The sequence below is a fragment of the Betta splendens genome, chromosome 6 (genome assembly GCF_900634795.4).
Source record: "Betta splendens chromosome 6, fBetSpl5.4, whole genome shotgun sequence".
Lineage (NCBI taxonomy): Eukaryota > Metazoa > Chordata > Actinopteri > Anabantiformes > Osphronemidae > Betta > Betta splendens.
This window is the reverse complement of record NC_040886.2, coordinates 10,956,394-10,982,035: the sequence shown is the minus strand read 5'-3', so window position 1 is coordinate 10,982,035 and position 25,642 is coordinate 10,956,394. Positions and strand designations below refer to the sequence as shown.

Below are 25,642 nucleotides of genomic sequence, written 5' to 3'. Positions count from 1 at the left end.
GTTTTCCAAAGCATACGATACCCTGCGTGATTTATTACAAGGCCGATGTTTAGATTTAGCCGAAGTGCCAAAGGCAACAAATCAGTCCCACGTCTCGTATGTGGCCTTTGGAAAACGGTTGGGAGCACAAAGTTTAGCCCAATCACAGAATTAACTAGAGAAAAATATGCAACGCCACACAGATATAATCGCCTGCAATGTTTATCACACTATGAAATCACTCCGTGTGCTTACAGCGCAGGTTGTGGAGTGAAATGATCCTGGCTGGAGTACTTACGACTCTTTGTAGTAAACTATGAAGCTGATGAGGTCGCCGTAGTCCGGCGGCTGATAGCGTTCCCACGTCAGGCGGATCGCGTGGCTCGTCGTGACGTTGGATTTGAACTTCAAGCTGTGGCTCTCACCTGCCGAGACAGAGGCGTCACAGTGAGCGCGCGGCCCAAATGGAGGACGTGAGGAACTCGCAGGCAAGCGTCCTCACAGCTCGCTCTCTCGCCGTTATTCCGGAAATCGCCCTCCACCGGCTTCACGGCGACGCCCGTCTTCTCCCACATGGTGTGGATCTCGGACATGCAGAGTTTGGGGTTCAGGCTGAAGAACAGGCGCCCGGCCTGGATGCTCAGGTTGTGCTGGCCCCAGTCCCACAGCTGCTGCAGGTTCTGGTTGTTGATGGCGGAGAACGAATACGTGCTGACGGCAGAAAGAGAGCGAAGGGGGGTTTTAGTTCACGCCGGCGCAAACGTGGGCGACGTTTGCACCTTTGCCACCTGGTGGCAGCGTTGAGCTCGGGCCCGTGAGGGCCTCTGGCACCGGGCCGGTGGGGGTTTGAACGGAGGAGAGCGTTAAAACAGAAACACTGAGGCTCCCGCAGTCCAAGTAGTGCAGCTGAACACCTCCAGAGCGGAGGGAATGCCTGCCATCCTCAACAACATTCCTCCCAGTGAAACTCTACCCTGGGAGGAACGACAACAAGCAGGGCGGCAGGCTTTCCCATGACCCCTCGGGCCAGTACCAGAAAAAGTCTGCTGCTGGTGCTGCCGCTATCACAGGGACCATGGGGCCCATGGACCTGAGGCGTCTTCACGTTTGTAGCTGCGCCCTCTTATCCGGAGTGTGTGAGCAACACGAGACCTACAGAGTTATTTTAAAACACGTCACTTAGGGTTATTATGTGCACAGCCACAATCTGGGGCGAGCCTTCAATAAGGAGTCACTGTGACATTTCTGTAACTTCAGTGATAAGTTGGCAACCTCCCCTGCAGTTTGCTCATTCCCTCCACACACACACACACACACACACACACACACACACACACACACACACACACAGAAAAGACATACTTGTCGATGAGCTCCTTCCCTTCGATGAAAAGCAGGCTCTGGAGGAAGGACAAGGAGCCAAGTGCGTCAGAGTGTCGAATCCTCACATACCCCGTCACCGTGTGGATCAGTCCCATGAAGGCCTCCAGCTCAGACGCTATGTTATCTGGAGAAAAATAAAAAACATGACATACCCCAGAGATCTCCAGGGAGCATCAAACTACGAACATGTTAAACTTATACATCCCGTTAAGCACACAACCGGCATTCATTTATTTCTTTTTAATTATAATGTAAAGCGCAGGGGTCGTTCATCACTGCTTCAGGCTTTTCTCCGCTACCGGAGGACACGACGCTGCAGCCAAGTCAAATATTGGTGTGTGCATCAGTGCGGGAACAGAGAAGTACTAGTGTGTGTAATCAGTTTATCTGCAGCTGATGTGATTTAGTCCACTTAGCTTTCCTGTAGCCTACGCGAGCGCACGCTCCAGGAAAGCTGCACGGGTGCAGACGGGTCACGCGTGCACCGGCGGCACTCACTTCCCCGGCGGATGTTAATGTCCAGGTTGCCTTCGATGATGGTGCAGTCCTTCAGGTACTGGGCCGCGTCCACCGAGTCGATGACGGGCGACGTGCACTTTTTGTCGCAGCGGCCGTTGCAGGGGCTGCACAGCATTCTGGGAGAGAGGAGAGGACGACAAGGAGGAGAAATGAACCGGAGCCGAGCGTCTCTACCTCACCCTGGAATTATTGGTCCACTCCCTGGCTCCCAAGGATCCCGAAGAATTCGGGCTAAACTGCACGATACACGGTCACCTCTCACATTTTAAATCTTTCATGGGCCCCGCTCAACTGTGAGAGTTGCGTGAGAGTGTGACTCACTCGTGTTGACCTCAGAGACAAAACAGCAGTTGTGTGGCCAAAAAATATACAGCAGTAGGAAAGTTTGAGAGCTGGACAGAACAAAACAGCAAGAGGAGCTTTTATTATTCAAGGTCCACGTCACACAACGAAGACTAGCTTGAGCAGGGTTCACTCCTCAGCATCGCATGTGGCGATTTATTTACAACACTCATACACTTTTTGTCTCCAGCCGCCGGGACTTGAAGCAGATCGGAGGGTGCGTTTACCGCTCAGTCTCGTTGCGCATGAAGCCCGAGGGGCAGTCGTGCATGCACTCTCCCCCGTGGATGACGAAGTTGTTGTCGCTGAGCAGGTGCACCTGGGAGCACACCTCCAGCGTGATGCAGCGCCAGCCCTCGAACGTGTAGGTGCCCGGCGGGCAGTCGGCCACGCAGCGGCCCTCGTGCAGGTAGTGGAGGCAGGCGGCGCAGGCGGCGTCGCTGTCGGGCTCCGTGCAGCTTCCCAGGCACTGGCTGTGGCAACACTCGCCCTTGTCTGTGCACGCCAGCTTGCAGTGGCCGGGACACACTGGAGGAGACAGAGGAGATGGGGAAGAGGTCAGTCTTTTGGGAGGCCGTAAACAGTCTGCATTGCTGGACACGGTTGCAGCAAAGTCAGGGGCGGTAAAGGTCAGGAAGTGACGAAACCAAGGTTGACGCGGCGCAGACGTCTGGAGAAATGTGGACCGGCCCCCGTGATGGAAAGCAGACAAAGAATATGAAGATGTTTTATTGTAAGCGCCAGTTTAATTTATTCGCTTACAGCAAAAGTATTTATTCTTATCTCTAAAAACCAAAGAGCCATTAAATAAGTGAGGACATGTCTGCATTGAAATGTAACCCTTGGGTTGTTCAGCTCGTACTTTTCCTTAATGCTCCAACAAAAGCCTCACTCCCACTATCGTTACATCTTCTGAGAAATAACTACCGTACTGTACATCCTTCCAGGCTGCGAGGGGGGAAAAGACAGAAGAAATTTACTGTGCGGGGTGTTTCACATTAAGCTTGAGCAACATGAATAGGAGAAGTGCCTCGCTGTTTACCGAGCAACGCTCAAAACCCCAGCGCAAAAACAATATGTTACCAATAACCCGCGGCTTTTTCCAGACAGACGGTGCATCTGAGGGACCGCGGGTCCCGACGCTTTGCCTGATTTATCCCAGCGAGCTGGCAAAAGGAGCGCTAATGCATCAGCCTGCGTCTCCAGAGAGCCGCTGCGAAACGTAGCAGGAAGTCCTCGCGCGGCGGCCGAACAGGGCGATTCCGCTGTTCCGTCTGAACGTGGCAGATGAAAGGCGTCCGTTTTAAATGCTCGAAAGCTATTTTACTGTAGCCTATTTATAGGACAGCCCTTCAAGAAGCAGATGTAAAGAGGAGGCAGCGTGAGACTGCCGCCGCTAACGAATCTGGACACACTGCAGCCAGTGTTGTCCTAGTTTCATAGAAAAGGCACCTGGAGTGTGTATGGACCTGTGTGAATGCCGGTGAGAGGCCTGGTGAAAGATGCTTCTGCTAACGATCGCTCCCTCTTTGAGGAGTCCGGATGAAAAGCTGCTCTGGCAAACGCGGAGTCAGAGTCAGGTTTTGTTAGGCAAAATATTTAACATCTGTAAAACAATAAATTCTCTTTTTTGTTTTTAAACCGGGACTCGTCCTTTTCTCGCATGTAGTCATGTTGTGAAAGCAGCGGAGCGTTGTCCCACCACGTCCCTGTGTTGTTTGTATATTGGGACTTTAGGCATTTACTATTTATTGTTATGCTCTTTGTTATTGCTGCAAGACAAATTTCCCCACAGGAGCAATAAAGCTGAGCTGAACTACACTGAATTGAACTGAAACAAGAGGCTCAGCACTACTGGTTCCTTAGCAACCGCCTCCTGGTGCAAAGCCAGAGCTGGAGAGAAATCCACGCGCACACACACACATATATACACACACACACACACACGCATGTGCTCACATGTTACACACGGTTCTCGACGTGTGAGAAGACGACCAAAATAATGACACTGATAACAGCGAAGTGATGTGTAGTGTCAGACTCCTGCAAATTATATTAACACACACGAGCGAGAGTGGTGGAGCGTGTGTGTGTGTGTGTGTGTGTGTGTGTGTGTGTGTGTGTGTGTGTGTGTGTGTGTGTGTGTGTGCGTGCGTGTGCGTGTGTGTGTGTGTGTGTGCGTGCGTGCGTGTGTCTCAAAGGGAAGAAAGAAAAAAAACCACAGCTTGTTTATCTGCTTTCAAATTAAACAGCGGTGTCGGAACACTGCCGGTTCACTTTGGGATTCATTCGAGAAAAGAGGAGCCGGCTGCTGAGCTAATCTCTCAATAAATATTTCATGTCGCTTTACAAAACATCTGTGTAGGTTAAGAATGTGCCGGTTGCACTACGGCACCGCTGCAGAGCAAACACACACTCCCGCCGTGCCAACTCCGCTGTTACTTCACAGGGGAAACGCAGGGATCATTCCCACTCCTGAGAGTTCCTCATCTACTTACCACTGCTCCGTAAACTCAGTCAGATGCGACAGAGAACCGTCTGTCTACATCCATGACAAAAGAATTCCCTCATAAGATAAATTAAATCCAATTCATTCTAAAGACTTTTGTTGTTCTGCTCAGTATCCTGCATCACCTCAGGGATTTCCTGATGAACCAAACCTTGAAATGACACCCCAGTAACAGTCAATACAGTCATCCTCCTGGCAGCATCATCATCATCATCATTAGCAGCAGCAGCAGCAGCAGCCCTGTGCTATGTATAGCTTCACACTTTGGACACGTTCGGCCGCATCAGGGGCTGTCTCATGAATACTGCATGTCGACACTGCATCGGGCCCAGATGTAAAAGCTACGGCAGGAAATGCCGACACGCGCAGTTTTCCCGTGCGCTGACTGGAGATGCGCTGCTGACATCAGGGCGTTCAGGTCACTCTGGCCCCGACGGCAGCCAGGCCTGGTTTCCTTGGAGTCCTACCAAAAGGGGGCAGCCAAGGCAAAGTCTGATGAGCATTACTGGAGCCCCCGTCCTGACGCATCCTTTGCACAGATTCCTCAATGTGGACGAATTTCCGAACACGCGGAACCTACACTGGAATAAAGGGACCGCTGCCATTAATCCATATAAGCCGACCCGGTTTCTCTGTTGCCCAAACAACCCGTGGTATCAAGGATACAATCATCTATTTATAGATACTCCTAATGTGTCCCTATTTCCATACTGCTGCTCTCCACACATAGCTATGCAGGGCATTGTGGGTTTCCACTGCTTCAAAGGAAAGGGACTACCTAACAAGGAGCCCCTCTTATGTTCAGACGTCATCATCCCTTCAGCACCCGAAGTGGGTGTTTGATATGAGCAGGGGAACATCTGAAGCGTCACCGATTTGGAATTTGACCCACGAGTTGCACCGCGTTAAGCAACTGTGACGAGACGGAGCGGAGGAGAATGAAAAGGAGCCGTGGAAGGAAAAACTTTTCCTGCACAGGTCAAACTGCTACTACGATGGCGCTCCTCTCGTACAGTAGTTACACAACCCGCCCCCCCCCCTCAGCAAACACAGGCAGGTCAGACGCCGCAGCCAACCACCCGCCTGCGACATGAGAAGCGGCCGGGTCCATTTCATCAATAGTAAACGAGACAACAGTCACGGCGGAGGCTCCTTCTGAGCAGCTGGTGCATCCCTACAACCGCCATTAAACACAGCAGCGGGGGGGGGGGGGGGGGGGGGGCCCGTTCGGCCTTTATTCTAAAGGTATCCTCCAGTCACTGGGCTATGTGAAGAATCTGCAGAATGTTCCAGGCCGCAGAGGATTCAAGGGGGAGAATGTTAATCCCTTGTTCCGCTGCAAACACAATAACAACTACAGGAGTCGGCCGGGAAACCTGATAAGACGAGGGCTATTTCAGACGCGAACGTGATCATCAAGGCGAAACGCGTGAGGAGGAGGAGGGACTATACATTTAATACTGCTATATGTGCAGTGATGGTAAATGTCGTTTTAGGGCCTATGTTTGGGGGTGGGGGGGGGGTGGTCGGGGTCATGTGATCCACGGTCCTTGAACCATAACTTGCCCTTCCCTGCGGTCATCAAGCAACACGGCAGCTTCCATCTAACGAGATAACGGGCTTGTTTCAACGCTATCCACTGGGAGCTGATAGGAGACGTGTGTGTGTGTGTGTGTGTGTGTGTGTGTGTGTGTGTGTGTGTGTGTGTGTGTGTGTGTGTGTGTGTGTGTGTGTGTGTGTGTGTGTGTGTGTGTGTGTGTGTGTGTGTGTGTGTGTGTAGCGGCACAGTGGGAAGATAATGTACTGGAAATTAGATTCTTCAATGTATGCATTACTTTATTTAATAAAAAGTCCAGTTTGTGTGAGTGAGAGAGAGAGAGAGAGAGAGAGTGTTGCAGTGCAGTGATGCTTCTAGTCCGAATGCGAGTCATGTCCCATTTACCAGAGTGTATTCTGTGTAAGTACTACACTGTTTACATTCGGAGGCTAGTGACACGTTTACTGGCAGCGAGCTACTGTCACCTCCGGAGGAGAAGTATGGTGCGAAAACGTGGGGCATTTTGGTAAACTGGCACGACTCTCACAGAGCAATCACAGGCGTCAGCCATAATGAAACAGAAAGAAAAAAGAGGAAGGAGCGAAGCATCGCGTCCCATAATATATCAAAGCGCACGGCATCTTCCCCGTGTCACTCACGATAAGTAGGAAGCGTGACAGACAGTTGGGAAATCATTCATTATTCACAGTTGGGCTGGAGGAGGGTGAGGGTGGAGGGGGGGTGGAAGTGAGGAGGGTGTCAGGGAAGGGGAGGGTGCGGGTTAGGCCGGGAGGTCTGCTGGACCAATGGCAGGCGAGCGGGGGCGGGCCTAATCCCGATGACTGACATGTTATTGAGTCTGGAGCAGAGACGGTAAACAAGTCCTCTCTTGAGCAGGCGTTGGGAGGGGGAGAGTCGTAACCATGGCGATTAAGCATGGCTTTTCCACAGATTCAGAGAAACCATAAGTTAAGGAAAAACCTGAACAGCCGTAGCTTAAGCAACAACAAGCCTTGGTAACGGCGCTCCCGATCCCTCACTGGAACATTGGCAGAACAAGGAGGCGTGAGCAAGGAGCACGAGCGGCCGGATGCATTTCAATCTGAAAAAAAACGTATTCAAATTTTTAAAAAGCGATTTTTAAAAACGTATTTGCATTTTTAAAGGCTGGACGCCTGTCGCTGCTCTGCACCCCCCCCCCCTGCACCATCAGGCCACATCCTCATCCGGCAACCCGACCCTCGCTGGGAGCCCCCGGCGGCTCCAGACACTTGTTTAAACCGCGTCAGCGTCGAGGGCCGGGGAGAGAGAGAGGATGCTTCCCTTCAGCGCCGACACGCGTTGGTCCCACGCGGAGCGGTGCCATTCGCCTTCCGGGGCCCGGCGTGGCCTGGAGGTCTTCGGGGCGCCGCTGGGACTGCTGGGTCCGGAGCGCTCAGAGTGGGAGCCCCCGGGGTCTGCGAGTCCCTTCCACCCCTGTGCCCGACTAAAGGGCAGCAATGTGTTTGTTCACACAACTGTGCGCTGGCCTGTGTGCTCAGGCATGCGCGGCATTTCCCCTCACTCACGTTCAGTCACAACAACACACACGCCCCTTCCTTCTGCCCTCGGGCCTCGGCCCGATCTGCAGCTGCTGCTGCTTTGTGGTTCGGTGCACTCACCGACAGGACACAGGTACGCGTCACACGTGGAGACACTCTGGATTCATGACTGAGGGTAACGTGAGCGGGTGGTCGTTGACGGGCAGTGAAACGGTGAGGAGGGGGCTTTTATAGGACTATGGAAGGTTTAATCTAGGATTTAAAGTATTGAAATAGATGTTTCTTAAACATCTGACAATGTTTCTCACAATAAACTTGTGTTTTTTGTACGTTCAAGTCAAAAACAAAAGAAACAGTAATAAACAGTAGGTTCTTGTGACATACGAGTGCATCAGCTGGGCTTCTGACGCTGAAGCATCAGGTAAACGAGTTCATAACGCTGCCGCTTTAAAGCCTGGGTTATTTTTACCCGCCCCTCGTTCCTCTGGTGAAGCACGATAATGACATTCACACAAATTATCGTGCGAGTTGCAGGTATTTAAAGTGACGCGGCCGAGGAAGACGCCAAGACGGGCTTTTTTCTTTCTTTTTTATTTCTCACAGATCCGGAGGTGTTTCCTCTCGCTAAACGTGGCCTAGAAAAACACACGGCTTCCCAGATCTGCTTCATTAAAACGCAGCGCGTTTCCTGGAAACGCTGGACCGGCGTTGCTTTTATTTCGGCCGACGGGCCGGGGTTAGCGAGAGCACGTCACGTCTCTTCGGCCTCCCACACATCACTCTAATCTAACTAACGAACGCGCAGGTTCGGCCCGCGACTTAGAGCTCCGAGAGGCGGACAGAGTGTCTGACGCGCGCTTTACAACCGCCGCGTCCCGACACTTGGCTCGGACGCTGCAGTCCAACACCTGGCGGAGCACTCACCCGCCCCCGGGGGGACCTCCGGCCAAAGTTAATTTATAATAAATAAATAACAAAAGGAATAAAAGTCGCCGCCTCAGCCCTTTTTTTTCTCTTTGTGTTCGTTTAATTCCGTACCCAATCTCGGTTCGGCCCATCATCACCAGGCACCAGAATAGTAGCGGCTCCGGTGCCAAGGCCTATTTCTGTAGACGACCATCTGCAGCTTTTTGCGGAGCGCGGTGCCCAGATTTGGTGCTGGCAGGCGGCGCGGCATACATTCATACATTCATGCATTCGTACATCCGCCCTGCTGGCGCGGCGTCTGGGGTTCGAAGTGGACCGGTGCCGCCCGGGTCCGGGTCCGGTTGCAGCTCGGCCCATTTCACGCCCCGGCGTCTGCCACCTCCGTGCACGCTGACATCCTGCACAGTCCCATTAGTCTTCTCAGACATGACATCTCAATTAAGGCCTCTCTTTTTTTTTTCCACCACTTAATTTCATTTTCATAGCGACTTACTTGAGGGAAACACACAGTATCCTTTTTGTGAGGCCGAACAAGCTGTGGGTTTTAGAACGCAGTTGTGCCAAGAGTCAACATATGTTACAGCAGGACACTGAGACTATTCTCTCCAAGTGGAGTGCCAGCGACGAGACTATAGACAAGTCCTTTCAGGTTTAATGGTCTGATAAGATGCCACAGCCCCAGATGGTATCACAGTAAAACAGAATTGTATTGACCCGGGATCTGCTGTTTACAAAGCTTCATTTCACCCGAGAGAGGTTTGTCAAGGCTTTACTCTTTATAAACACAGACCTCGTGCCTGTTTTGCCAATTTCCTCTCGGCTCAGGGAGGCGAGGGCACCGCTCGCAGGCGTTTTACGCACAGCTGAGCGGCGCGGGAGGAACGAGGTGCGCGTGCGTTCGCTGGCGTCCAAGCGCCTGGATGCCAGACGTCACCTTAAACAGCCGCCCTCGCGCTGACGCGGGCTCGTCATGTGAGCGTAAGGCACCGATTACGCTAAAAGGCTGGGAAACAATGAAATCGCCACTAATTGGGTAACTTCACCAAATATGGCGGAGCGTGAAACACGTCACTGTTTGCTCAAACAAAGTGGCCATTACATCACCTCCAGTAGAACTCATGCACAGACCTGGGTTTGGGTGATTTTAGCGACGAATCAAAGCCTTCCTGTCACCAGCGGTCTGAAAAAGCACCGCCGTGATACAGGGAGCGTGGAAACCAGCCGCCAACAACACGACATGACGCACTTGGACCATGGCTATGACAGTAGGGGCTGTAGCTCCAGGGGGCAAAGGTCAGAGGCTTCCAGCTGGAGAAGGGGCACACGCCATGTCTGGCCAGAAGGCACCTACAGCGGAACCGGTCAGCGGATGTGGACGGAGCAGGACAGCTGACGAGCCCTGGACGGTCCCCGTCCCACACTTCCTATTGGCCCGTGGTGACATCATGCTTCTACCCCTTCAGGGTGGGAGGTAATTATAGTTCCTCCTCCTCTGCTTCTCTACCCAAAACCAGGCTATTTCTCTTGTTCGCACGCTCTCTCTCTCTCTATCACACACACACACACACACACACACACACACAAACACAAACACTTGCTTCATTTGCCCCTTTTAGGGACCTCAGCAGCTCACATGGCCACCTTGGAGGAGGCCATTGGAGGGAAGAAAGAAGTGAGTGGAAATGAAGACGCAATAAAAAACCTCTCTCGTCCTCTCTCACCCTCAGCATCTGTTGTAACATACATGCATGTCTCCTTCCACTTATGTGGAAACGACCCGCTGTGTGTGAGACGCGGGGCTGTAGAGCAGCTTTTTCATAGTGCCCCCCCCCCCCTTCCTCCACATCACACTTGGTTACCATTAATGTCCCCCACGTGGTCTCTAATGGTTCAGTGTGTGTTCAGTTACTATGAGACACATGCAACGACCTGCACACGCGACACCAACACGCCGCCACGGTTGTTTTTAAGATGAGAGCGGAGACGAGGCTTGACATTTATGTGCCAATGAAAGTACACGCGCTCTTTATCGCAGACGTCTGACGTGCGTCCTGCATCAGGCCCGAGCGCTCAGTCCAACATCGCATCAATCCGCCAGTCATTAGCCTTTAGTCGGATTAGGGAGGAGTCTGTGCATGTGGGAGAGGTAAAAAGTCATCGCAGCACCGCGACAGGAAGCGCAGCGGGGGGTGTGGATGCGTCCAGCTCCCGCGGACTGACTCCACAGACGCGGTGCCTTGCTCAGCGGCACGTGGGCGCCGCCGGAACACAGGTGTGAATTAGATTTGAGCATTCGGGCCACGACTCGGAGGGCAGCGAAGGCCGAAGAGACTTTACTGAAACTAAATACCCCCCCCCCCAACAAACAATGGCCTCCATTGTGAAATGGAGTGGCACACTCACAGTCAGGGGAGACATAAAGATACAGTTTGAAAAGAAGGGGCCATGTTTCCCCTCCTCTCCTTCTCTCCTCTCGACGACACAGACAACTCTCTGCTTCGTTGGGATGTAGATTTTGTGTGTGTGTGTGTGTGGGGGTGGGGGGGTGTCTCTGTCCGTCTGTCTGTCATGTTTGTGTCTTAAAACAGAGACAACGCTGTATTTATGGGTATAAGTACAACCACGTTGCACCCCAATGCAGTAATTTGCTGGCGTTATATAGTTGTTAACCATAACATGACTATTATTTTTAACTGTTGCTGGTTTATGATGTATAAAACATGTACATCATAAACCATAACAAATGCAGGCCCTGGGGCCTTTATTACTGTACCACGGTAGCTCTGGAACGGGTACAGAGGAATAAAACTAAATATGAGTCTGGAGAAAAAGCGCGCGTGTGACTCTAAGATCTAGTTGCTGTGCAAGATACGGAGTCTGAAGCTTTAGGAGCCAGAGGTCAGGAGGGTCCACACCTGCTATCAGGGATTCCTCCAAAAGTGCAAACATGAGTGTGCATACCCCCCCACGCTTTCAGACAGCCAGCGCTGGACCGAATGGCTGCAGACAGCCAGGGGACAGATAGCTGGCTGTGAGGGGGAATGGAAGCACGCTGCTCAATCAATGTGCCATCAATCACACACACACACACACACACACACACACAGCGAGACGGAGCAAATACAGGAAACAGGAGACCATATCCTTTAACTACCACTCAAAAGGAAGCCATCAAAGCACTGGCTCTGACTCCAGGCCTTTTTCCAGGACCAAATTTCCAGACTCAGCCTTGTACTGGTGGTGGTTTGATTAGTGCTAATCTTTCTCTGTCCTGATTCCTGTCAGAGGTTCTGTTTTAGTTTTTGTGTGTGTGTGTGTGTCCCTACTGCAGTCTGTTACACCACCACAGCTACAGTATGTGTTTTCCCCACTCGCCCACTGCTGCGGGGCCTCGCTGTACTTTGCTGAGCTGCCGGACTGCAAAGGCTGGACACGAGACAGAGGCAATCACAGAGTGAAACACTGGGGAGAGCGAGTCAATACAATAAATCAGTGGAGAGTTGTAACTTTTTCCAACTGGTCACTCATTAATTTGAATGAAAAATAAATAAATAAATCAGCCCGTTGTTCAAGTGCTGGGTTAAAATTGTCATAAAAATAAATAAAAATGCCAAGAAAAATGTTAAGAGATAAAAATGTGCAAAACTGATCATCAAAACGGTTGCGAACATACCTGCAAACAATCTAAATGACACTATAATAATCATTTCAGCAGCGTATCTGAGTCAAGATCAGCCCATTGTGCCCACAGAAACGCATTCCTGCGACATGTTAACAACACCAGGCGCACCTGAAGCATGTTGTTACTAGATCACCCGTCCTCGGGGGGAGGAAAATACCAGTTCACCCAGCCCTGGCTCCGGCTCCCACGCGGGGTGGGGGACGGGGTGGGCCGGAAGAAAGGCAGCCAGCCCCGCAGGCCGGATGAGCGTCGGTGATGTAGAGAGTGGGGCAGGAGGCACCAGAGGACGTCCTGGGCCTTGTGTCTACGCGAGCGGCGCTGTCTGACGAGCCCGAGGCACCCGCTGCTTCACGGAGCGGAGGTGGAACCGATCCTGGCCTCGCTCACGCAGAATGAACTTACTATTCGACCTGGAGATTCAGATTCGTGTTTTAAATGTCGCAGCTCGGTGAATAATCTCCAATGGGCCTAAGTTATTATGGAGATACTACAGAGCTGGGGGAAACACAAGGACTCCTCTCCAGTCACACAAGAGCTCCCCCCACCCCCTTAGTCCTGTCATCATCATGCATCAAACGGAGCTGAACAAGCCCAACTTCCCACAGAGCCAAGGACGGCCGTGCCAGCATTGTGTCTGTGCTTTAAGGGTATGTGCACGCTGGCTGCTGAGAGGAATGAGGGATCAGAACATCTTGGCGCCTCAAAGCCTCATGTCATCAGTGTGTAAAATACTGCCTGAGAGGAGAGGAGCGGAGCGGGAGGAGGACCGGATCACTGGCGCTGGCGTGGAGGTGTGCCCGTCGCCGCCTCGCGCCCGAGGCGGGTCCGCTCCCGGCCGCTGGGCGAGCAGCTCCAAGCGGAAGCTCGGCCCGAAGTGGGCCTTTGTTCCAGACGGAGCGGTGAACGAAGCACAAACAGAAAACCTGAGGAGAGCGTGTGTGTGTGTGTGTGTGGGCCTTCCCCAGGCTCCGCCTCAGCCTGAGCAGACACACACACACACACACACACACACACACACACACACACACACACACACACACACACACACACTCCACCACAAGCGCCTCTGAGCCGCGTCTCACCCACCCACACACATACACAACACACAGCCTGACCCGCCTCCCCTCTCGCTCTCGCCTCCGTCGCTCCTCTCCCCGTCTCCCTCCTTCCCACCCTCATTCATAAAATGGCCGCTCCACAACTCCAGCTGCTGGCACAGAATTTATGGATAAGGGGTCAAGAGCAGCAATGGGCCAAGAGGGACTTGTTTGTTCTATTTTCCTTCTCCTCCAGCGCCCGTCTCCATCTGCCGCGCCTCCGTCTCGCACCGACGTCCGTCCGTCCGTCCGTCCGTCCCCTCCACGAACCTGCCAGCCTCCGCTCGCACGTGTGCCCCCCCCCCTCCTCCGTCTCACCCCACCCTCCGCTCCAAAACAAACCTGATACCCTCATGGCCTGGGAGGGGAACTGAAACTATGTGTCTGGCAGAGGAAGGCAGGCGCAGAGCGGAGCAGGGGCAGGAGCAAACAGTGGTGGCTCCTCCTCGGAGGCCAGCGAGAGGGGAGCGGGGACATTCTCCAGTTCCATCGCTGGAACACAACCTCCATGTTTCTGCAGCTTCACCACATCACACGCGGACACATGCAGACACTTGAGGCATGCTTTTAAGCCAACACGAGAGTCCCTGCTATAACTTTTTTTTCCCCACCTCCCAACTCTCCGTAGTCCAGAAATAGATATTTTATATTATATATAGATTTATGTATAAGGATTTCTGGCGGATTTTCATAGACTAAATAGACTGTGTCCCTGAGCTGCTCATTGCAGCCTGCGATGGAGTTTTTTAACTGATCAATCAAAGCGCTTTGTTTCAGGGGAGATAAAGAGTAGAACTAGAAACTACACCACCAAGATGCAGTAATACCGTGTGTTACAGTGTGGAGGAGCATTCGTGCATACATAGTCAGAGGTGAGCGAGTGCATGAATGGAAATGCATCTGTGCCCAAAGGCCCCCCCCCCCACACACACACAAACCACACACACACACACACACACACACACACACACACACACACACACACACACACACTAAGCTACAGTGTCCTCTGCTGTAAGTGCACAAATTAAAACTCACTCAAGCAGGAGGAATCGCCCCCCCCATCACACTCCATCCTCCATTCCATCTACCCCTCCGCTGCTCTCCTTTCCCGCTGCTGCCGCCCCCGAGCAAACAAGTGGACGAGGATGTGAGAAGGGACGGACGGAGGGGGTCACGGCTAAGCGGAGCAGACCCACTGTGGAATGAGTTTTAATTTGGGCGGGTGGGGCTTGTGTGGCAGGTCACGCACATTTGCCACACAGGAGGAGAATGTGAGTAGTCAACGGTACGCAAACAGGAGAGGCAGACGAGGTAACAAATATCAGTTCTTCGTCTGCTTTTTGCTTCATACACCTCCTTTGTGTTGTGGTTATGTGAGATATAAGATAGCCATAATGGAGCTGTTAGCATGCTTAGCATCCCATAAAAGCAGCATGTTTCGTGGTTCAGATATAACCAGGATATTGCATTTCCCCTCCTCAGCCCACGCAGGCCACCTCCACACCACCCACCCGCCGCCTGCCTGCCTTTTATCCGGGCCCCACTCCACTCAAACTTTCCACAGACGAGCGCAGGGCCGCGTGGAGGTCCTCCGAGCGTCCGGCGCGCGCGCATACCACAATCCAGGGACTGGGGGAGCTCAGGTGGGGGGGCATGAGGGAACGGCAGCATCACACGCCACATCCAAAGCGAAGGAGGGAGCCGAGCGGACGAACGAACCGGCGTCCAGGCCGCGCTGCATTGTGTGGTCACGGCTGCCAAGCTATTTATACGCGTCCCTTCTTCAGAGGAGGAAGCCGCTCCTATTGGATCCAGATGTGAGAGGAGGGACAGACAGCAGCCCAAAAGGTGGCAGCCTGGACCCAGGGGACTCTGCTGCTGCAGAGCTACTGTAGAACTGCTACTTTAGCCCAGCTAACACAACTTCACACTGCTCTCCCCCTCCCGCGTGACCACACCTTGAATGACAATGAGTGCTTGTGACACAGGGCTAAATGTGTTGTGACCCCTGATGATGGATCGTCAGTATCCAGCCCCCAGTGGGCTATGAGCCCATTGATCCACTAAAGGATCCAATGACACATCATCAATCCCGGCGCTGAGCTTGTGGGACGTAGAGGTGGGGACTGGATGAGGGAGGAAGGCCCTCGATATTTTGCTCCAGAATAAGTTCCAATGAGGAACTGGTCCGCCTGTTCATCAGTTCCCAGTCCCTGCCTCCTCCCACTAGGACTGTTGTGATTGTGTCAGGCTCTGGATGTGGCTGTGGACGACCTGACGCGAATGTGGCCACATCTGGCTCCGTCATTCCACACGTATTATAACAGCGTGCGGATACAAATAAGGGAGGAGTATCCTCTGAAATGACACACTGATCCCCTTAATCCGCGTTGCATCATACACGGTCGACGCGGGCGCAGATACGTGCACAAACACACAAGAGCTATTTGTGGTCGTGGGACGCGAGGTTCTGAACAGGAGCCATTGTGGACTGTGCTGCCAGGCAGCCACACTGACCGGGGCCTGTTCGCCCCTTTGATATGGCTGGAGCCTGAACACCGACGTCAGCCCACAAGCAGCCCCGCGTGACGTCAGCGCATGTGTGCGTCGCCCGAGGGGCTGAATGGGTCGGTTTCACAGCGAGGGAGGAGGCGGGGAGGTCGAGGAGGACGCCGGGGGCACGGACCCTCCAACCCGCCGAGCAGCGAAAGCCAGGTCGGATTCGATTAGAACGAGCAAAATAAAAACGCCCGTATTTCACAGCAAGCATCACTGTCAGTGTAACGGTATAATTATGTGTCTGCTCTTAAATAACTCTGAAGATTCCTGGTGCCCACAATAGAGTCAGTGTTCAAATAAAATAGCACTGTCTGGTGAACCAGTGGCTGCAGGCTTGTATTTAGAGAGAAGTGATACAGACGGCGAAGGAGAGAGCAATAAAAGTAAATCATTTCACCAGTCAGAGGTGCATCAGAGCCACGACGGACTGGATACACACGTTTCTTGCAGTAAAGACACTTCTTTGTGTAAGTTCTTTTTGTGTAATATCGTCCAGTGCTGTGATGAAGACGGTGCTGCGTTACATTAGCTAAATAGCTGCATCCCGGTCAAATATTAGGAAAAAATACCTCACAGGTAAAAGAAGCCTGTGAGATCAGGTCTCTCTTTCCTTATCACAGGTATCAAGCCTGGAGCACATTTCACGGATCCCTGTGCAGCCTCACGGTGCCTGAACTGCCGGCGTCACCTGCCACGCGGACGTATCGTTCGCCTTCAGAGCATCAACAGCAGAGCTCCACCTGCCTCCACATCTACAGCGCAATCGCAACCGTTTTTGACCACAGGAGGAGTAAAGAGGGCCTAATGGGCTTAAGTCAGGGCCCAGACTGCCCACCGCTCTCCTAAGCCTGTTCGACCAGCTGCCGTCTGCCTAAAGACCGACTGGAGAGCTCCTTGCGTGCACACGCACCCGCCCTCTGGAGGGACAGCACGCCAAACGCCCTCCAGCCTCCCATCGCCCCTCCCATCTGCTGCTGCACCAACCGCCAAAACCAAATCAGCAGCGGCAAATGACCCAGGATTCGCCCCCCCCCCCTCCATTAAACGTCCAGGGATGGGAAAGAGTGCATACGTGTCCTCATCACACCTGTCATGCTGGAGACACCTGAAGACACACAGGCACAGAGTTCTGAAGCGTGACAGTGTGTGTGTGTGTGTGCATGCGTGTGTGCGTGTGTGTGTGTGTGTGTGTGTTTCCTCAATCTCCTCCACACTGTCATCAGTGGAATAAGAGTTTGTTAGACCTCCCTCATCAGTATATTATCTGCCCCCCCCCCCTTTCTCTTGGCCTACATTTCCTCTTGTACTAACCAGACAGAGCAGTGAGATGAACGACTGCGTTAATTGTCCCTGATGGCTCAGGGATCTGCCTGGTGCGTAAGGGAGCAGTGTGTGTACATGCGGACGGGGTCATTTGGTGCGACTGTGTAAAAAGTCTGTGTGCGAAAACGCTTCCAGAGCCGCGGTTTGGCCCACAGTCGGAGTCCCTGTGCTCCCACTGACCGCAGCTTTAGACGAAGCACGCCGCTGAACAAGGTCGTGACCTTTCGACCCTGCTGGGTCAAACGGACACGCGGCGGCATCCGGGTCGCGTGCTCGTTCTCCGCTGAGCCCTGTGTCAGGCCTCTACAGCTCCACCTTGACTCCGCCAGCGTTGCCACTGTCAGAGGAGGACCGTGACCTTAGCTCAGTAAAGAACCCCCCCCCCTCTCTCTATGTCTGTCGGGGCTCCCTATTTTTCCCCCCAATCAGGGTTTGGCTGTGAAACTATCACGCTACTAAATACTTAGACACAGCAGGAGACCGTGGCATTGAACACCTGTATCAAAGCAGCCACGGGTGTCCAGCCGTGACGTAGGACTTCATCCGCACATCTGGAAGGTCTTAGGATTCTGTGCCACCAGAAACATCAGCACACAGACCCGTGTGTGGGAGCCCTGCGCGGAGGCTGTATTATTATGGCACCTTTCTCCAGAGGGTACCGCTAATCCAGTTACAGATTTAAACAAGGGAAATGCTTCCCACTTATCCTTGGATCATAAGGAGAACAGAAAAGCTTGTTGTCAACCCTGCAGGGACTTCAAAGGGTTCAACAGTCTAAACATTTGTGGAAATTTGTGGAATTTAACATTCTTAATTGCACTTGACCCGCAAGTAGGCCTTAATTCCAGCCCATTAATCAAACCTTGTGATGAAACGGACGCGGGGGCCTAAAACCCGTAGTCCGAGGCATGTGACAGACAGAGGATTCTAGGTCTATTCATTTTTTATTTCCACTGGACACAATAGTGACCTGGCAGCGGCTCCAGGAAGCGGCGAGGAGCCCAACAGTGGATGCTTTGGCGCTAGAAGATCCAAAGAACAAGATCGTATGTCTCTGGAAGTGGGGAAGAATGCAGGCGACGCAGCCAAGAGCAACACGCGAAATGCAGCTGGGCCGCTTCCACTGCACGGCTTCATATAGACGCCGTCCGCGCCGCGCGGCCTCACACCGTGCCTGACGTGCCGAAATGCACCCGCTCGAGTAAATACTGGACAAGGCAGCATCACCCGACACGACCCCGTGCATACGGTTTGCTTTGCCGGCGCAATAGCGGTTTCGTCACCGGCTAAACGGCGCTAAGACGAATAAGACGAGGTGGAATTTCCCAAAAATACCACGATTCGTTGCCGTCTTAGCGGTCAACGCTCATTCTGGAGGAGCTCAGCCGAGCGCGGGTGACGTTTCAGCGGATCGCTTACCGTCATGCATTGTTCATCGGGTCCTGAGGTGACCTCACAAACGAACGCAGGGCTGTGGAAAACGGCGCTAAAGCGACAACAAGGAGCGCGCGAACGGAGGCCGCGTCGCTACATCTATCCATATTTTCCACCGGAACGTATACGAGAGGCAGCTGATGAAAAGGAGAAAGAAAAATGATGAGTCACCCTCTGTGAATGCTGGCTGAATTGCTGAATGACAACCTCCAGAGAGAAAGCTAAGCTGTTGAGTTGCCACAGGCCCGAACAAGCTGAGAGGTTGTGGGTTGAGAAATGCAGTTTAGACAAGACCAAGGGGGTTAGCGTAGGTGCCCTCGCTGTCTGTGACGTTACATAAAGGCACCGGTGTCATCCTCCCGCGACGCTGAAAATGAACCGCAGCAGCCGTTCTGGGAGGGATCGGCGAGGAGGAAGAGGAGACGAGAGAGGAAGACGCCGCGGGAGTTTGGCGAAAACGCGGGCGACGGAGCGTCGACAGCCTTCGAGCTACAGAGTGGGTCGAGAGTTTATCAGACAAAGCAAGTGATGAGGAAACAATAGGCATTCTTCCAGTTCTCCCTGTCAGGGTCAGACAGTGAAAAGAACAACAACCTCCCCCCCCCCACACACACACACATGCTGTGTCCTACAAAAGCATTTAAAGCAAAGCACTGTCTGTTGCGTAAGCGTTAGCTTAGTTGTATACGCCGCATTCTTGACGAGGCAGACGTGACATCACCAAGGGAATAATGCCCACCCTGTGACAATACGTGAGGCACAATGGGCCCGAGTCAATGCCAACCAGCTCGTGTGACAGAACCGCCCCATTGTCTAGCCCTCCGCAGCGTGTCCCTCCTCGTTACCGCCGCATCCCCTCTCCTTATCGGCCTCGCAGACACAGGAATCATCAGTATGCGTGAAGAATGCCAGCAGGGAGACAAGCCACACGACTGAACTTCAGTAACCCTGGCTGAGGGGGTCAAGCGTTCCAGAGGGTTTAAATATGCTGGCACAAAGGCTGTTCCTGATATTTGATGATGATGATGATGATGAGGAGGAGGATGGTGATGTGTAAAGCTGCTGCAGCAGGGCCCTCGTTGCAGGTCGTCCAGAGCCGCTGGTGACCAGTCGAAGCTTTAGCTCCCATTCGTGCCGTGGACTTAAAAAAAAAAAGGAGCAGCAAACGTCTGAAACCCCCCCGGCTGATTTACGGCCCTTCAACCTGTGGTCGCACGTGCACTCGCTGAAGGAGACGAGAGAGCAGCAGTTAAGCCCTGGATCCAATAACACCAGAGGGCGAGCACCTATTACCTCTATAGATTGATTCAGAAGTGATCGCGCCAACGATAACCGATACGGCGATTAAATAAAACACTGCTGCGCCAATATTCCGACACAGGAATTGAATTACTTTCATGACACCGCTCAAATTTCACTGCCGGTTCGCGAAACAACAGATGATTTAACTCGCTTAGGAAAACTAAACTAATAGGCCGTTAATGGCAGCTCCGTTAGGACGACGCCGGGCGCTGACCGGGGCACGAGGCCGCGCTTGCAGCTCATCGGAGGCGCCGCGGGACGAGACGGGGAGAGGGAGGAGACGGGAGGAGGACGACACCGGCAGACGCAGCGCAGGCCCAATCACGGACCCATCACTCTCTGATGATGCGACGGGCCCGGGGCGAGGACGCGCGCCAGGCAATTAGCTGGAAAACACACGGGTTCAACGGTCCGTCTGGAAGCGTTTTAATAAGCTGGAAACTATTTCCCGGAACGGTTGATGGTTCCGATGCCGACGGGAGACAAAGGGCCGCATTGTGAGGGCGCGAGTGTGTGTTTTTCCTTTCGCTGATCGAGTTTACTGCCAAAAAGTCGGGGAACAGGCGACAGGCCCGAGAGCGGTCGCCGTTGTTTCTTCAGGCCCCCTCCCCCCCTCCCACACACACACACCCTACTCCACCTCCCGACGCCCACACAAACAGGCCTCTCCGCCACCGTCGGCCCCGCGGACGCTTCCGTGTCTACGGCAGAGGGTTCCGAGTCGGCGAATAAAAAAGCCGGCGGAGGTTCCTGCGAGGGGCGTGTCCGTTAGTCGGAAAACGAAAGGAGGGCGGGGACTCGGGAACAGCGGCTCCCAGCACGATGCCTCGGCTGCCGTTCCAGACACGCGGCGGAGGCGAGATGCTTTTCAGTGGCGTCTCCAAGTGTCACCCTCACTCCACTATTCAGCCACACACACACACACACACACACACACACACACACACACACACGGATGCAGCTGAAACGGCGATCCGCGTCTTGCTCTGGTCACCGACTCAGCGCCCTGGGCTGCTGGTGATTAGCTGACGCGAAGTGTTACCATGTGGCCTTGTTACAGAGCGGAGCTTTGAAGCTTTTCTGCAACCATGTGGGAGACAGACTTGTTTGATCTTGACTTTTTTCCTATATAAATGTCATAGTGGATGTGACCTCACCGCTGGGTGGGGATATGTAAACCTCCACCTCTCTCTCTCTCTCTTTGTCTCCGTCCTCTTCCACCCTGTACTTTTTCAGCCTCTTTCTTTGTTTCCATTCGTTTTTTTTTTTTGTCCGCCAGTAGCTGGCCTCTCTGGGAGGACGTGACCCACCCACACTCGTACTCGCTACATAAATCAGGAGCCGCGTCTCTATCCTTGCACTTAAAAGAGGCTGCAGCGCTGCGTTTCTTTGCTCCCACTACACCTGAGCCCAGAGTTTAAACACATGCTTGAGTGCAGCTCGTTCCTGGTACCCACGGGCACAAAGTGACACGCTGAATGCAGAGGTGTCTGTCGCCATGGTAGCGCGACGAAGAGCACGTTGTGCAGAGCACGCAGGTTCCCACATGCTGGGGTAAAGCAGCCCCTTTTTTGATATTTACATCCTCGGTGATGGAAAAAATATCACAATATCGGATAGTGTGTGTTTGCACTGAGCAGAAACAAATGCTGCATGGAGAAATCAATAAGCTGCTGTTCATATACAGCACCGGGCGCTCACAAGTCCAGACTATGACATTTCGTCTCCAAATGCATTTTCAAATTAAAATAAAAGATGGTGAAACCCCAGCCCAGTTATTAGTCCTTACACCAGTGAAGGCAGAGCCTGGAAAAGGTCACAGTCTCAAAAGCATCGCTGGTGGTCTGAAACATGTCCTTTACCTAAGCCAACATGTTTGTGTGATCACACGGCCTACTTTAGGCTTTCACTTAATTAAAACACTCTTCAGTGTAACACTGTGTAAAAAAAATTCAAGAGCATTCCAGGTTTGTGATTCTATACGGTACCTTGGCCCCTTACGAGGCCAAAGGGGCGCTGGGTTGTTTTTATGACCAGGAGGCCTCCATAGGCACAGAATGCTGCTAATACCATGGCTACAAAGACCAGAGTCCAGGAGAACTGATCCTCCATGTGCTACTGGTACCAGCACATACGCCGTGTGTATGTTTGATTGTCCTTGAACGCAACACTGACGCCCCGCAGTAGCGCCGTAGTCTCCGTTCAACTAAATCGATGAGAGCAGCTCAAAAGAAGAGTAGCGAACGCGGAGGACCTCTGCGTGCGGCGCTCGAGATGAAACCCATCATACATTCAGAGGATGAGCGTTGTCCCCGGGAAAACCCTCGCTTAAGCACGGGCCGTAATTGCGGAAAGGTGAACGCAGAGGCTTTGTTTTCCTGTTTAATTTAATCTAACGATATCCATTTGTTCAAACTGTCCATTTGTGTGGCATGACGCTGATGAGCGTGGACCAAAGGCTTTGCTGGCGAGCGGCTCACAATCTTTATTGGATCTGATGTAAACACAATTAGCTACGATGCTTGGGAGAGGTGGGGGTGGGGAGGGGGGGTCCCGCATGTATAAATCAGAGGCAGAGGAAAACATTAGCGTGATAAAGCTTCATGGACCAAGCGCTCCTTTATGCTGCGAACGCTCAGGAGCGCGTGTGGACGACACACATCTGGAGCTGGGCTCCAATGTCTCTAAACGCGCTCGCTCGACCGACTTCGCCTCCTTTGGCTGCCGTCATGGGAGGAACGGGGTCGTTCGCGTTTGCGAGCGCCTGGATCTGATTCGGATTAAAGTTTAAGGAACAGGGGAAAAAGGAATGTTAAAAGCCTCCCTGAAGACGCGCGTCCAAACCCGGTCTGCGGACTTCCTCGTTCTGTCGGCTCAACTCAATCAGCGTCCCGGGCCTGTCCCGGTTTGCCTGCACTTGCCCCCTCTCCCCCTCCTCCCCCCTCTCCCCCCAGCATCGGTTCCGTCAACCGTGAAGAGACATTCTCACGAATAAACAACCGATAAACAGAACCACGTGCGGTTCCCCCGGTTACGGAGGTGGCGGCGGGGCGAGGTTCCGAGGGGGGGGGGGGGGGGGGGGGGGGGGGGGTGTTGTTCCTCGACGGGCGCTGCCCCACACGCAGGCAGACGGTGGAAGGGAGCATGAAAAGAACAGGGCTGGAAGATAATAGCATGCATTATGCAGGGAGGCCGGTGGAATGCGAAAACAAGCTTTTTACAAGCAACTACATGTCTGGTCTGTGCACACGGGGCAGGAGAGCGTCTTATTACTGGAAAGGGCTGCGACGGGAACCGCAGCACCACAAGCGGCCGACGCTGCGCGCCGTCGAGGTAGGGGAACCGAAGCTTGACGAGTGCGAGCCATTAAATATGAATGGGGACGGGCCGTGTTTACGTGTCTGTCATGTTTATCAGACAGACACGGACGGAGAGGCGATTCCTGACGCACACTCCAGTGCAAACAAGCCCCACAAGCCTCGTCTCTGTAATTGATACACTAATGGGAGAGGGGGGGGGACTGAAGGGGGGGGGGGGGGGGGGGGGGTCTTCAAAGAGCCCAGTGGTTATCAGACGCAGGAGGACGGGGGAGATGAAAGGAGCGCTGCTGCTCCTCCACCATCGGGCCGTCATAACTGCTCCATCGGCAGCGGGAGGATGCACACAAACAGAGTGTGTGTGTGTGTGTGTGTGTGTGTGTGTGTGTGTGTGTGTGTGTGTGTGTGTGTGTGTGTGTGTGTGTGTGTGTGGTTATTGACCGCCAACAAACGCAGCATAATAAATGCTCCAGCAGCAACCGTAACTTTAACCCCCCGGTCTAAACGGCATCATCCACTGTCAGGTCTGCGCTGTGTTGGTGCCGTTACAGGACGCCGCGGCTCCGTCTCCTCACCCGACCCCCCCCCCAATAATCTCCGATATCCTGTGTGTCTAAAGCCAATTTAGCTGAGGATGAATGAGGACAGTGGCAGCTCCCAGGCGACGCGGCCTTTTCCCTCCCTCCACGCGCCAGGCAGCGATAGAGCTGCAGCGCGGAGCTCCAGAGAGCTCTATATTTATCTGACACAGTAACGAGCCGCCGTCTGACTGCTGCAAAGCGCAGTGCAGCTGCGCAGCGTGTCCTCCACCGCTTCCCGCTCGCCCTCCCCGTCCCGTCAGCCGCGCCGCCGCCCGGTGAGTCCGCGGGAATGAATGGAAATGCACACACACACACACACACACACACACACACACACACACACACACACACACACACACACACACACACACACACACACACACACACACACACACACACACACACACACACACACACACACACACACACACAGGCTTCCTCTGCAGCAGCCATATTTCACCGGGCCGCCCCGATGCTAACAAAGCGCCGAGCGGTGGTCGTGGGTGTTGGAGTGGCCCATTGAGGCGGCCGGCCACGGAGCGATCCGACTGCCAGAGGAGAGCGGTGCCAGGAGGCCCGGAGGCGGCAGAGGACCTCCAGCCAGGACCTGGCCATTAGGCTGCACGCTGACAACTGCCCCGGACCCTGGGGACCGCACCCGGGCACGCGGAGGAGCGAGGGGAAGGGCCGGCTCCGCGGGGGGTCAAGGTCATTCCTCCGTCGCTGACAGGAAGCAGACGGATGACATTAGACAGGCCGGGCAGCTTTATGCCCTGTGGACACTGTCCATCACGCCAGAAAAGATTTGCAAAGGCCCGACGGGATCAGAATGCTGTTCGGGGGCTGGTACAACATCCATCCCGGGAGGTGGAGGGGAAGCGCTGAGGGCGCGTGCGCGGCCGTCACAGGCGTTTCGCTTAGCGGCAGTAATTCATGACATTTCCTTTGTAATTTTATGACGCCCTTTCATCTCCTCATTGTGCGCGCCATCCGAAAAGGAGCAGATGGTGAAGCACCGCTGGCACGCTGGGGCCTGCTTGATATCTCCTTTATAGATAGCGAACACAAAGCCCACACAGACGCACAACACGCCCACTGGGACGTGACTCACGCCGCGCCGCGCCGCTGCACGACACAACGCGGCTACTTGTTGAACGACAACTTTTCTTTGGTTAATACAAACTGTGGAGCCATTCAGACCCAAGTGCATACGCGGCGGCTTATTTAATAGCAAAGCCACAGAGCTGCTGAGCGACACACACACACACACACACACACACACACGCACACACAAACAGGAGAAGAAAATACAGGAGCAGTGTTTCTGTGACCTCCATGAACCAGACAAACTGTTCTGGCAGATCGGGATCCTGTCCTCTCCCCGCCGTGTGCCAGGGCACATCCTCACCTCTGCAGGAGAGATTTGTCAGCAGCAGATTTCCTTTTTTTTTTGGAATTAACCCATGCTCTAAAAGCTTCCTCGCAAACATGGCATCATCTCCTAGTAAACGGACGCTGGTGTCGGAGCGGAGGCCGCCCCCGGCCCCTCCGCCGTGCGAGCGGAGCTCTGGGAGGAAGTCATAGTGTTCGTGCAGATTTATGAATGG

At 53.5% G+C, this 25,642-nt stretch overlaps 1 protein-coding gene across 1 annotated transcript in view; it reads right to left on the bottom strand.

Moving 5' to 3' along the window:
* igf1ra (insulin-like growth factor 1a receptor) overlaps positions 1–25,642 on the bottom strand; it is a 52,607-nt gene that overhangs the window by 13,984 nt on the left and 12,981 nt on the right. Inside the window, exons 3-7 of the mRNA XM_029152817.3 lie at positions 2,451–2,751; positions 1,861–1,997; positions 1,342–1,486; positions 482–690; positions 278–404 (exon numbers count right to left, since the gene is read on the bottom strand). Coding sequence (XP_029008650.1) covers positions 278–404; positions 482–690; positions 1,342–1,486; positions 1,861–1,997; positions 2,451–2,751 — 919 coding nt within the window. The remainder of the gene's footprint in view (positions 1–277; positions 405–481; positions 691–1,341; positions 1,487–1,860; positions 1,998–2,450; positions 2,752–25,642) is intronic.